The sequence below is a fragment of the Notolepis coatsorum genome (genome assembly GCF_963971535.1).
Source record: "Notolepis coatsorum genome assembly, chromosome: 14".
In the NCBI taxonomy this organism is placed as follows: domain Eukaryota; kingdom Metazoa; phylum Chordata; class Actinopteri; order Aulopiformes; family Paralepididae; genus Notolepis; species Notolepis coatsorum.
In genome coordinates, this window is record NC_140178.1 from 88,639,621 (window position 1) to 88,653,062 (window position 13,442).

The 13,442-nt window shown below is 42.6% G+C and overlaps 2 protein-coding genes across 2 annotated transcripts in view; both read right to left on the reverse strand.

The window, feature by feature from the left end:
• The window catches only part of LOC311241011 (histone H3.2), a gene marked incomplete at its 3' end in the record, with an annotated part of 340,183 nt that overhangs the window by 179,725 nt on the left and 147,016 nt on the right, over positions 1–13,442 (reverse strand). The window lies entirely within an intron of this gene.
• The window catches only part of LOC311240909 (next to BRCA1 gene 1 protein-like), a 66,601-nt gene that overhangs the window by 50,512 nt on the left and 2,647 nt on the right, over positions 1–13,442 (reverse strand). Inside the window, 1 exon segment of the mRNA XM_084329521.1 lies at positions 992–1,054. Coding sequence (XP_084185647.1) covers positions 992–1,054 — 63 coding nt within the window.

The window sequence follows — 13,442 nt, forward strand, 5'->3', positions numbered from 1 at the left end:
GCAAGTGGCTAATCTTGCATTTCTGACCCCCCAGTAAGCTAAGCATGGATAAATCCAAAAAAAGGAAAGTCTGAGGAAAATAGAGGGTTTAATTCAGCGTGGAGATATTAATTAGCTTTCACGACTAACGATGCAGGCTTACCTGTATGCCTGATATGTGGTGAGAAATTTGCGAACAACAAAAAATTTACTTTTTATTTTATAGATTTTCCACAAATAAGGGAAGGACTCAAATAGAGCTGCATAGTTCAGGGTTTTATTTCAAAGTAGGTCTACACATGGTAGTCTTTTTTCAAAGTGGACTACTTTTTATTTTATAAATGTTCCACAAATAATGGAAAGACTCAAATATACCTGCATAGTTCAGGGTTTTGTATCAAAGTAGGTCTATAGATGCCAGTGTTTTGCCTCCTCTTCTGTGTTTTATTTTAAAATAGGTCTACACAGCCAGTCTTTTTTCGCCTCTTCATAAGAGTTTGAGGTTTTCCTTTGTTATAACAGGTAAAAACAGCAATAAAAAGTCAAAAAAAAATATTTTTGTTGCTTTATAATTTATTAATGCAACAAACTGTGTGCTATAAGTATAAAGTATAATACATCGCAAATTACTTTGGGTCAGGCGTTTTATGCTAAATGTGGGGTATGTTTGGGGATAACTATATATAAAATGTTATACACTGTGTTATCTTCATTTTAAGGGTAAATTGGTTTTGCGGCTCCAGAGGAATTTTATTTTGTGGGAGGGGGGGGGGGGGGGTGGCTCTTTTGATAGTAAAGGTTGCTGACCCCTGGGTTAGGTAGTTAGGTAGGGTTAGGTAGTTAAGTAGTTAGGTAGTTAGGTAGGGTTAGGTAGTTAGGTAGGGTTAGGTAGTTAAGTAGTTAGGTAGTTAGGTAGGGTTAGGTAGTTAGGTAGGGTTAGGTAGTTAAGTAGTTAGGTAGTTAGGTAGGGTTAGGTAGTTAGGTATAGGGTTAGGTAGTGTATGTCTCTCACCTCCTCGTTTTCTTCATCAAAGTAGGTCACCTGCAGGTTACACAGACCAAAGGAACGCTTCACCTAAAGACACACACACACACACACACACACACACACACACACACACACACACACACACACACACACACACACACACACACACACACACACACACACACACACACACACACACAGACTCACAGACTCACAGACACACAGACACACATACACACACACACACACACACACACACACACACTTAGAGCAGGGTACAATTATTCAGCTTTCATTGAAAAGTGTCAGGGAAGGCCAGGGAGAGAGAGGGGAGCAGAGACAGAGGAGACATAAGAGAGAGAAACACACACACGGATGGAGAGAAAGACAGATAGAGAGAGTAACAGATAGTTTGATTGAAAATAGGGATGCCCCGATCGATCGGCCACCGATCGTTATCGGCCGATAATTAGTATAAATATGCGATCGGGGAATTCCGATAATTAGTCATATTCGCCGATCGTGGAAACTGATCAAGTGGATATCTCACTCGCTTGTCTCAGACGCACAGGACCTGCAAACTGCTCCTCCTCCCTAGCCCCGCCCGTACCCGTGTAGAGTTTGTAAACACAGAGGAGGCGGACCTCCTCTGCTGAGTCTAGATAGTGCATTCGACCTGAGCTAACGTTAGCTACCTAGCTATCGTTACTGTTTAAACAAAATTACCCAGTCAACTATTCACTTTTAGTAGGCATTGTCTAACGGTATTTAGCCGGCTAGCTACTGATAGCTCCTGATATCAACAAATGCTCCAGCAAGTCTTGTAGTGCATGTTGATACCTCCGTTAGCTCGCGTTAGCTGACGTTAATTCACTGTTCAAAACGAAATGTCCGATTGAACTAAATAGTTGTCTTAACGTCATCTAGCCGGCTAGCAGTAGCTACAGATAGCTCCTGATATCAATGTCTTATAACATTGATTGAATGCGTATTCGAGCTGAGGGCTTGCTGAATGTGAAATGACCAAAGCATAACGTTACCAATAGGGTCCCGCTGCAGCGCCGGAGAATCCTTTTTGGTAGCTGGAGGCTACTAGAGTACACACAGACAGTGGAGCTGTTTGCAGATAGCGAGCATTTTGACTTGTTGCGTGGTGGCGATGTCTCGCAGATAATACAAGTACAAGTCTAATTATATAATATATATATTTTATAAAAAAAAAAAAAAAAAAAATTATATAAAATATTTTTTAATTTCTTTTTAATCAAAAACGATCGGTATCGGATCGGTATCGGCCGATATGGCTCACGACGATCGGTGATCGGTGACAAAAAACGTGATCGGGGCATCCCTAATTGAAAACTTTATTAACAGATTGCAGAATGGGTACAATACAGTACACAGCTCAATACAACCAACTGCTAAGAGGATGAATACCAGAAAAATACTTTCATCTTGTTTACATTTTACACATTTTCAATTCATCAGAGGGAGCAACACAGAAAGAGAAAGACACACAGAGAGGGAGCGAGAGACAGAAAGAGAAACAGAGAGAGGGAGAAACAGAGGGAGACAGAGAGAGACAGAAAGAGAAACAGAGAGAGGGAGACACAGATACAAAAAGACGATGATGATGATGTCTAAGGGTGGATGGGAGATCAATGACAAAGCAGCCAGACATTCAAGCAGCAGTCACTTGGATGGGGCCATAAACTCAGTGACTCGTGTGTGTGTATGTGTGTGTGTGTGTGTGTGTGTGTGTGTGTGTGTGTGTGTGTGTGTGTGTGTGTGTGTGTGTGTGTGTGTGTGTGTGTGTGTGTGTGTGTGTGTGTGTGTGTGTGTGGATGAGTGGTTCAGTCTGTTGCCAGGCTGTTTTTTTTTATCCAACAGACAACTTCCTCAGCCTCACAAGACCAGGGTACTTTAACAAGACACAGTCGTCTCACTCACAGCTCTGTTCCACTGGAAGGAAGGCTTCCTTTTAACTGGAAGGCTTTTAAAACTACTACTCAGTGCGTGGGCTACTAACTATTGGCTGTACTGTAGTTTGTAGTTTTACTATAACTCCTTGTACACAGGCATCAGCCAGACATCCTTATCCCACCTCCAGCTGGTTCAGAACTCCGCAGCAAGGCTCTTGACCGGTACCAAGAGGAGGGGAACACATGAACCATGTGCTGGCCTCCCTCCATTGGCTCCCTGTCACCCTGAGATTAGGGTCCGGTTCCGGGTCAAGGATGGGGTAGTCGCTCATGGCCACGATGTGACTCCCGTATTTTTATATTTAGTCCTAAAAGCCTCTTTTTATATTTTCAACTCGGTTAAACCTTTTTGTATATATACCCCCTTTATGTTTCTACCTATTTATTTTGGCTGCAAGAACCACAATGGCGACGAGAGCCAACTGAGAAATTAATCCAAGAAGGACGATGCTCCCGCTGATATAACCGCCATTGCTGGGCTAATTGAAGAGCTAAGGCAATCCCTAACCAACGAAATCAGAGCGACCCGCTGCCTTGCTCGAAACCAAACTAGACAGCCTCTGGACGTTGGTTAATGACCATGTCGAGCGTCTGACCTCCGTGGAAGACGGCGTGAATACTTGGTCTGGCAGGGTGGACGAGCTAGAGGCTAGGTGTACGGCACTAGAAGAGAACAATGACAAGCTAAAGGCTAAGCTAACTAACTGTTGAGATATATGTTCTCATATGTTGAAAATGGGATCATATGTTATGGTTGTTATGTTTTGTAGTGAGTAGCCTAGACGTTCATAGGCATGTGTTGTATTGGAAATGTGGTGCAACTCTATTCTAAGTATTGTGTTTTGTTCTTGTACTTGCAGTACGTAAAGACATGACGGTATGACGCAGTGGCGGGAAGCCGAGCACGTATATCTAGCTGTCAGCTGTCATCGGTCAGCTGTCAGTGCGCACAGGGGTGAAAGGGGTGTGTCACAGCTGGGAATGTTTGGGGTGTTTGTAATGGAGGAGAAGTTTGGTTCACTTATTGTAAATAAACTATTCACATAAAAGAAACTAAACGGATCAGGCGTTCTTTGTGTGGATAAATACATATGATAAGATATGAGCCACGGTGACAAAGAAACAGAACCCTCTACATTGAACGACACTGATGACGAAGCAACAGAACCCTCTACATTGAACATGGAGAGCGAAGGAACACAGAACTCTACAGGTTATGGGCCCAGACGTGGTGGTACCGCAGGAGGACGATGGCAGAGATTAGTTTTCGACGGAGATGAAAACAATTACGAGCTTTGGGAAGTGAAGTTTCTCTGCCACATGAGAATGATGGGACTAAAAGACACGATACTCTGCACCAGTGAGGACGGTCCAGATGACGACAAGAACGAAGAATGCTACGCAGAGCTAATACAATTCCTGGATGACAAAAGTCTATCGTTGGTTATGAGAGAGGGGACAGATGACGGTAACAAAGCACTCGAAATACTACGAAGTCATTACGCAAGTCAGGGTAAGCCAAGAATTATTGCCCTGTACACAGAACTAACGTCACTGAAGAAAGAGTCTGGTGAAACGTAGGGCTGGGCGATATGACGATATTATATAAATATCGGGTACAGTTCATTAACAATACACTTTTTAAACGTATCGTGGATATCGTGATGTTTTGCCCTCGCGTTAGAGGCCGCCGCGGCTGAGATGAGACTTACAAGCGCAGTGCTAAATGCTTTCCTCTCTCTCTCGCCTCGACCTCTCGCAGAAAAAAAAAGTCAGTCACACACACACTTGCCCAAATTACGTCATCTACACGCACATACACGCACGCAAGCGCACACACCTAGCCAGAGACAGAGAGGCGGTGGCTCGGTGCTAGGGATGCCCCCTGAAACCCAGGAGTAAGCTCCGACGTTAACGGTACTGCTATCGGTAAGTTAGTCTATGAGCGGATTAGCTACGGAGCTAACAGAGTGTACCATCCATCTGCGACGCAACAGTGGCAGCAACAGTGGACACGGAGTAATGTTAACGTTATGTGGAGTTCATACTACACTACACGTATGAACTCGACATAACGTTAACGTTACTCCGTTTCCATGAAGTGTTTAATTAGCAGCAATCTGTTGTTGAAAATGTAACGTTAACCGGAAAACCGGAAATAGAATGCGAGGACAGGAAGCCGTCATGAAGTCGGCTTCTGGCCCTTGTAGTCATATATATTGTAGTCTTTTAGTCTTATTAACTAAAAGATTTTAACAAAATAAAAAGCAGCAGCACTATTGGATAACTGAGTCATGTTTGCTATGTATTTCTTTCTTTAGGGGAGTAGGACATTTGTTTCACAGTTTTAGCATGATGTTTTATAGATGGCATGTTAAACACAGGTTTTTGTTTTTAAGAGGGGGGGTTTGATTTGATTGAAGTTTATTTCAAGTATGCAACACAACAAACAAACATCAAGTACAGATATAGCCTTAAGCCGTTCAAATAATAAATGTATACTACATACATGTAAATAAATAAATAGTTACAATATGTAATCTAATCATCTAAATCTAATCTAATATATAATATAAAAAAACGAAAGGCTAAAATTCTAAATATATAATCTAAGAATCCAATCATCTAAATCTAATATAATATAGAAATGCTAAATGCATGAGTCTTTTGTCTTTAATGTTCGCTTGCAAACTCAAATACTGTCTTGGTAAGCCTCATAATGAATTGTTTGGGGAAAAAAGGAGAAACATTGTGATGTGTATCGTGTATCGCCGAAAGGTCAGAAAATATCGTGATATCATATTTAGGCCATATCGCCCAGCGCTAGTGAAACGGTGACAGATTATATCATTCGAGCTGAAAAGGCAGTAACTTCCCTAAGAAATGCAAAGGAAGTTATTAGTGACGGGCTAATTATAGCCATGATTCTAAAAGGACTTCCAGATACGTATAAGCCTTTTGCCATCCATACGACACAGAGCAGTGATGAACTGACGTTTATCCAGTTCAAGAGGAAACTACGGAGTTACGAGGAGACAGAAAAGTTTGACACTAAAGAAAAATCCGACAATGTGATGAATGTAAACGTATCATCTGTGACATGTTACGGATGCGGAGGCCGTGGTCATATAGCAAGAGAGTGTCGGCAAAAAGGAACCAGTGTAGCGAAGTGGTGTAACTACCATAAAAGTTCTACACACAGCGATGAGACATGCAGGAGAAAACCCCAGCAGAGAGATGACGCAAAACAGACGGCGGACAGAAAATAACGTGAAGAACATACATTTGTATTCACAGTCAGTCAAGGATTCCTCCCAGACACTATCAGAAGAAACGGATTAATGGTAGACTACGGAGCTACATCCCATATCATAACAGAGGAAAACAAGTTCATAAGATTTGACGAGACATTTGACCCAAAGTCACACTACATGGAACTAGCTGACGGGACCAGGATGAACAATGTGGCAATGAAACGAGGCGACGCAGAGGTGTTCCTACAGGACTCAGATGGAAGATGCGTCGGAATCACACTGAGGAATGCGCTGTTCATCCCATCGTATCCACAGAGCATACTCTCCGTGCAAGCAGCCACAGCAGACGGAGACAAGGTGACATTCCAAGAAGGACAGAACCTGGTCACCAACAGAGATGGCACTGTTTTCTGCATAGAGCAGCATGAGAGACTGTACTACCTGGAAACGGTAAATAATGAAACATGTGTTGATCATTCAATTAATGATATGATGTCCAGAGACAAAGTGAGCTTAACTTGTGATGTAAAAACTTGGCATGAGATCATGGGACATTGTAACGTAGATGATGTGTTGAAATTACCAAAGGTGGTAGAGGGTATGAAGATAACAGGTAACACTAAGATAGACTGTAGTGTCTGTACTGAAGGAAAATTGACCAACAACAGAAATAGGAAACCTGATGCAAAAGCTAGTGCCCCCCTAGAGTTAATTCACACTGACTTAGCAGGTCCCATTGACCCAACTACTCAAGATGGACATAGATATGCAATCGCATTCACAGATGATTTCTCAGGAGCAGTGTCTGTTTATTTCCTCAAAAACAAGGGTGAAACAACATTGGCAACTGAAAAATTCCTGGCAGATAGTGCACCATATGGTCAAGTCAAGACCATACGGTCAGATAACGGTACGGAATACACAAGCAACTCCTTTCAGTCACTGTTGAGGGATAGAGGGATAAGACATGAGACATCATGCCCCTATTCCCCCCATCAAAACGGCACAGCTGAGAGACAGTTTAGGACTTTATTTGAAATGGGAAGGTGCCAATTATTAGAAAAGAGATGACCAAAGACACTGTGGCCTTATGCTGTACAAAATGCAGCTCACATCCGAAATAGATGCTACAACGAAAGGACCAAAAATACCCCTTACTTCATGTTAACAGGAAAGAAACCAGACCTCTCAAAAATGTGGGTGTTCGGCTCAGAGTGTTATGCATATAAACACGATCATAAGAAACTCGACCCCAGGTGTGAAAAGGGGATATTTGTGGGATACAGTAAAAACAGCCCGGCATACCTAGTATACAAACCGCATACAGGAAACGTATCAAAACACAGGCTAGTAAAATTCATTAGAAAGAATAGTGTGGAACAACAGACTCAAACTGATGAGGATGATACAGAATTCCTGACACAAGGCAGAGAGTCTGGTAGTAAGAACAGCACTCATGTACCACAGCCACAGGTTGAGGAGAACACAGAGAGTCAGGTTCTAGAGGGGAGCGACGAGACTGTAAATACAGATACAGATCAACAGGATGAAAACGATGCAGATCCACAACCTAGTCCTAGTGAAAAATGCCGCTATCCAAAAAGAGAGGAGGAAACCACAATACTTACACGACTATGTATCAGATTTTACAGATGATGATGTAACCGATACATGTGTTGATTACTGTTACAGGGCGGTTTGTGGAGTCCCTCAAACCTATAGACAAGCTCTGAGGTCACCAGAGTCACCCAAATGGGAACAAGCGATGAACGATGAGATCAACTCACTGAAAGAAAATGACACTTTTGAACTGACCTTTTTGCCTGAGGGCAGGAACACAGTGGGGGGTAGATGGGTCTATGCCATTAAAGAAAATGCTGAAAGAGGCCAAATATATAAAGCTAGATACGTTGCTAAGGGTTACAATCAAACAGAAGGCATAGACTACCATGAGACGTTTGCTCCAACAGCAAACCTTACGTCAGTAAGGGCATTGATGCAGGTCGCAGTACAAGATGACCTCATTGTCCATCAAATGGACGTCAAAACGGCATACTTACATGCTCCTATAGAGGAAGACATATTCCTAGAACAACCTGAGGGTTATGAAGAGGTATCAGAGACTGGGAAGAAGTTGGTATGTAAATTAAAGAAATCCCTTTATGGTCTGAAACAGTCCGGAAGGAACTGGTACAAACTCCTAAATGATCATCTAGAGAAAGACAACTTTACAAGAAATCTATCTGATCACTGTGTATACAGAAAAGAGATGGGTGATGAAACTATTATCGTACTAATCTGGGTCGATGATTTAATCATCGCCGCTAGCAGTAACGAACTTCTGAACAGTTTCAAGGAAAACATGAAAGCCCAGTTTAACATGAAGGATCTGGGGAAAATATCATACTTCCTGGGCATTCAGTTTGAACAAAAGGGAGAAGAAATAAAAATGAATCAGAAAACATACATTCTAAAAATGCTTGATAGATTTGGAATGTCAAACTGTAAACATAGATATACACCATGTGAATTAAAAGTGGAAGTTGATAGAATTGAGGAGAGTGACAACAACAATGTTAATCCCAAAGAATACCGTGAGATCATAGGCAGTTTGATCTATGCAATGACTTGTACCCGACCAGATATTAGCTGGATTGTTAGTAAATTATCACAAACACTGGCAAATCCAAAAACAGAGAACTTAGTAGCTGCTAAACATGTTTTGAGATACCTAAAGGGAACCAGTGACTACGAGTTGTGCTTCAAGAAATCAGATGAAGACTTAAGTCTTATAGCTTACAGTGATTCTGACTGGGCATCTTCTGTGGAAGATAGACGAAGTACGACAGGATACTGTTTTAGCCTGACTAAACAAGGCCCTGCAATATCCTGGAAGTCAAAGAAACAACCAACAGTAGCACTCTCAACATGTGAGGCTGAATACATCAGTCTAGCTACTACTACTCAGGAAAGCATGTATCTAACTCAACTATTAAATGGCATGGATAAGAGAGTCTACCATTGTACAAAGATTCATGAAGACAACCAGGGGGCCATTGCACTCAGTAAGAACCCAGTGAACAGACAGAGGTCCAAACACATTGATGTAAAGTATCACTTTATTCGTGAGGCAGTCACCGAAGGGAAAATCGATATTGTTTACTGCCCAACAGAAGATATGGCTGCAGACATACTTACAAAACCGGTAGTTAAGTTCAAGTTTAATAAATTCAAGAGTTTCTTTTTTGGAAACTAACATGAGTATCGTCATTTTCGGCTTGAGATGATGAGAACAAGTGGGGGTGTTGAGATATATGTTCTCATATGTTGAAAATGGGATCATATGTTATGGTTGAACATGGAGAGCGAAGGAACACGGAACTCTACACTAACGTTGAGTCCAGGAGTCGCCGGTCTAATATTCGCATATTGGGATTGGATGAGTCCGTTCATAGCGACCGGCCCAGCGACTTTTTTGCTGAGGTAAAAAAGTGTTTGTAACACGATGACTGACACAATGTTACAATGTTATTATCACAATACCTGGACCATGATGACACAATGTTACAATGTTATTATCACAATTAGGGATGCCCCGATCGATCGGCCACCGATCGTTATCGGCCGATAATCAGTATAAATATGCGATCGGTGATCGGTGATAATGCTTTATTTTCGCCGATCGTCAAAACCGATCACACCGGGAGCTGCACACAGTGCTGCGCGTCTGCTCTCGAGTCCAGCCCCTCCAGCACGCATGTAAACGCGGGTCTAGTCTAGTCTATTGGGACGGGACCTCCATGAGCTAATGTTAGCTACCGTTACAAAATGACCCAGTCAACTATTCTCTTTTAGTTTAATACATGATGAGGCATTGTCTAACCGAACGGTATCTAGCCGGCTAGCTACTGATGGCAACAAATGCTCCAGCAATAGTCTAGTAGAGACGTGTATGATAGCTCTGTTAGCTCACGTTAGCGCAAGTTAGTTCACTGTTCAAAACTAAATGTCCCATTGAACTAAAATATACTAAATATTAACGTTATATATCCGGCTAGCAGTAGCTACAGATAGCTCCTGATATCAATGTCTTATAACACTGATTCGACGCGTATTTGAGCTGAGGGCATGTTGAATGTGATATGACCACAGTAACGTTATACCAATAGGGTCCAGCTGCAGCGCAGGAGAATCCTGGCCGTAGCTCGAGGCTACTTGAGTATAGGGTCCAGCTGCAGCTCCGGAGAATCCTGGCCGTAGCTGGAGGCTACTCGAGTACACACAGACAGTGGAGCTTGTTGCGTGGTGGCGATGTCTCGCAGATAATACAAGTACAAGTCTAATTATATAATATATATATTTTATAAAAAAATATATATATATTTATATAAAATAATTTAAAAAAGATTTTTAATCAAAAACGATCGGATCGGTATCGGCCGATATGGCTCACGACGATCGGTGATCGGTATCTGTGGCAAAAAACGTGATCGGGGCATCCCTGAATGAATGAATGAATGAATGAAAACTTTATTTAACAGATTGCAGAATGGGTACAATACAGTACGGCTCAATACATACAATTGTTAAGGGGATGCAGACCTGAGAAAGACGTTTGTCTTGTTTCCATCAGGGTCCCCCATTTTCAATTCATATAGACATTTATGACATACACAACATACATGACATTTATGGCATAGGGACATATAGGTATTTAGTACTGATACATTTGTGACATAGGCGGTATTCAAATATACAGTACTGTTACCCCTAGATCCTGACAGAGTATATACATATGATAATAATAATAATAATAATTTAGGACCTGCTCCGAGGTCATCATTTGGCACACATGCGAACCATGCATACAATGCGTATCTGCGATTAACCCATCCCGTCGTCCTTCCCCCCCAAGGGCAGCCGGGAGCAGACAGGCGCCACGTGAGCCGCGCCAGGGGACCAATCCAAGTGCTCCTGTCCGTCTTCGTCAAGGACGCCACAGCGTTAGCGATCTTGTTGTTGTGCATGTTTTTCCATTGGGTTTATCTTATCGGGGGGGGAAACCCTTGCGAGCACGGGGAGAACATGCAAACTCCACACAGAAAGGCCTGGGAGATACCCCACCTGGGTAACTGGCATCATGGAAACCTGGTCCCCAAGCGGGATTCGAACCCTGGACCTTCTTGCTGTGAGGCGACAGTGTTAACCACTACACCACCGTGCCGATGGGGAGGGGACTGTACATTAGGAGGGGGTGGGTGGGTGGGAGGGAAATATACATACGGCGGGGAGGAGACTGTCTATTAGGAGGTGGTGGGGGTTTTGGGCATTTACGGTGGCCAGTTTCGAATTGCAGCCTCCCGTAGGTGCTCTTTAAGGGCGGTTTTGAATGTGGGCAGGGATTCACATTCCTTTACAGCTTTGGGTAGGGCGTTCCACATTGTTGTGGCATAATTGCGAAACGTGTTTAGTCCCTTGTTTGAGCCGAATCTGGGTTTAACATGATTTGTTGAGCTTCCTCTGGTGTAGTGGTTGTGGTATTCACTGACCTTTGGGAAGTATTTTGACATGTACATGGGCACCCCGGTCGTATAGTGTATCTTGTAGACCAGGCCCATTGCAAGTTGCTGTACTCTGTCGTCTACTCTAAGCCATCCTAGGTTGGCAAAGTGGGCAGGGGTGAGGTGGGTTCTGGGGTTCAAGTCAAGTAGTAGTCTGACCAGTTTGTTTTGTGATGTTTGTAATTTTGTTTTAAGCGCCTTTGAGGTGCTTTGGTACCATGAGGTGCACGCATAGTCATAGTACCCTTGAATGAGTGCTCCTGCCAGAGTCTTCAGGGTATTCTTGTTTACCAGAGAGGAGATCCGGTACAAGAATCTAGTTCGTTGGTTGACTTTTTTTATTACATTGGATGCCATTTTGTCACAGGAAAGATTTGCCTCTAGGATGGAACCCAGGTAGGTAATTTCGTCTTTCCTTGTGACAATATTGTCACCCACTGTAACTGAGAAGCCGTCGGTCTTGCTGAGTTTGTTATTTGAACCGAAGAGAATGGACTCTGTTTTGCCCATGTGTAATGATAGTTTGTTATCAGCGAGCCATATGCAGATTTTGCCTAGTTCCGTGCTGAGGGTTTTTTCAACCTGCAATTTGTTCTTGTCAGAGACCAGCAGGGCTGAGTCGTCCGCAAACAGGAACAAGTTGCAGTCACAGGCTGACGACATGTCATTTGCATAAATTAGGAAGAGTAGCGGTCCTAGTATGCTTCCTTGTGGAACACCACAGCTCACTGTGAGGGGGGGGGATAGAGTACCGTTTACCTCTACCATCTGTTCTCTCCCCTCCAGGTAGGATTGCATCCAGCTCACTGATAGGCTATCAAAACCAATTGCTTTTAGCTTGTCCATTAGAATGGAGTGATTGACAGTGTCGAAGGCCTTTTGTAGGTCCAGCATGACCATGCCGCAGTATTTGCCAGCGTCCACCTCTTGTTTGATGTGGTCGTTCAAATAGAGGAGGCATGTGTCAGTGGAGTGGGACGTTCTGAAGCCAGATTGGAATTCGTAGATTAGGTTTTTTTCCGCCAGGTACTTTTCGACCTGTTCGTAGACTATTTTCTCCATGACTTTCGAGATGGAGGTAAGAATAGAAACAGGGCGGTAGTTGCCTGGGTCTAATTTGCTGCCCTAATCACAATACCTGGACCATGATGACACAATGTTACAATGTTATTATGACAATACCTGGACCATGATGACACAATGTTACAATGTTATTATAACAATACCTGGACCACGATGACACAATGTTACAATGTCATTATCACAATACCTGGACCATGATGACACAATGTTACAATGTTATTATCACAATACCTGGACCATGATGACACAATGTCACAATGTTATTATCACAATACCTGGACCATGATGACACAATGTCACAATGTTATTATCACAATACCTGGACCACGATGACACAATGTCACAATGTTATTATCACAATACCTGGACCACGATGACACAATGTTACAATGTTATTATCACAATACCTGGACCACGATGACACAATGTTACAATGTTATTATAACAATACCTGGACCATGATGACACAATGTTGCAATGTTATTATAACAATACCTGGACCATGATGACACAATGTTGCAATGTTATTATCACAATACCTGGACCATGATGACACAATGTTACAATGTTATTATCACAATACCTGGACCATGAT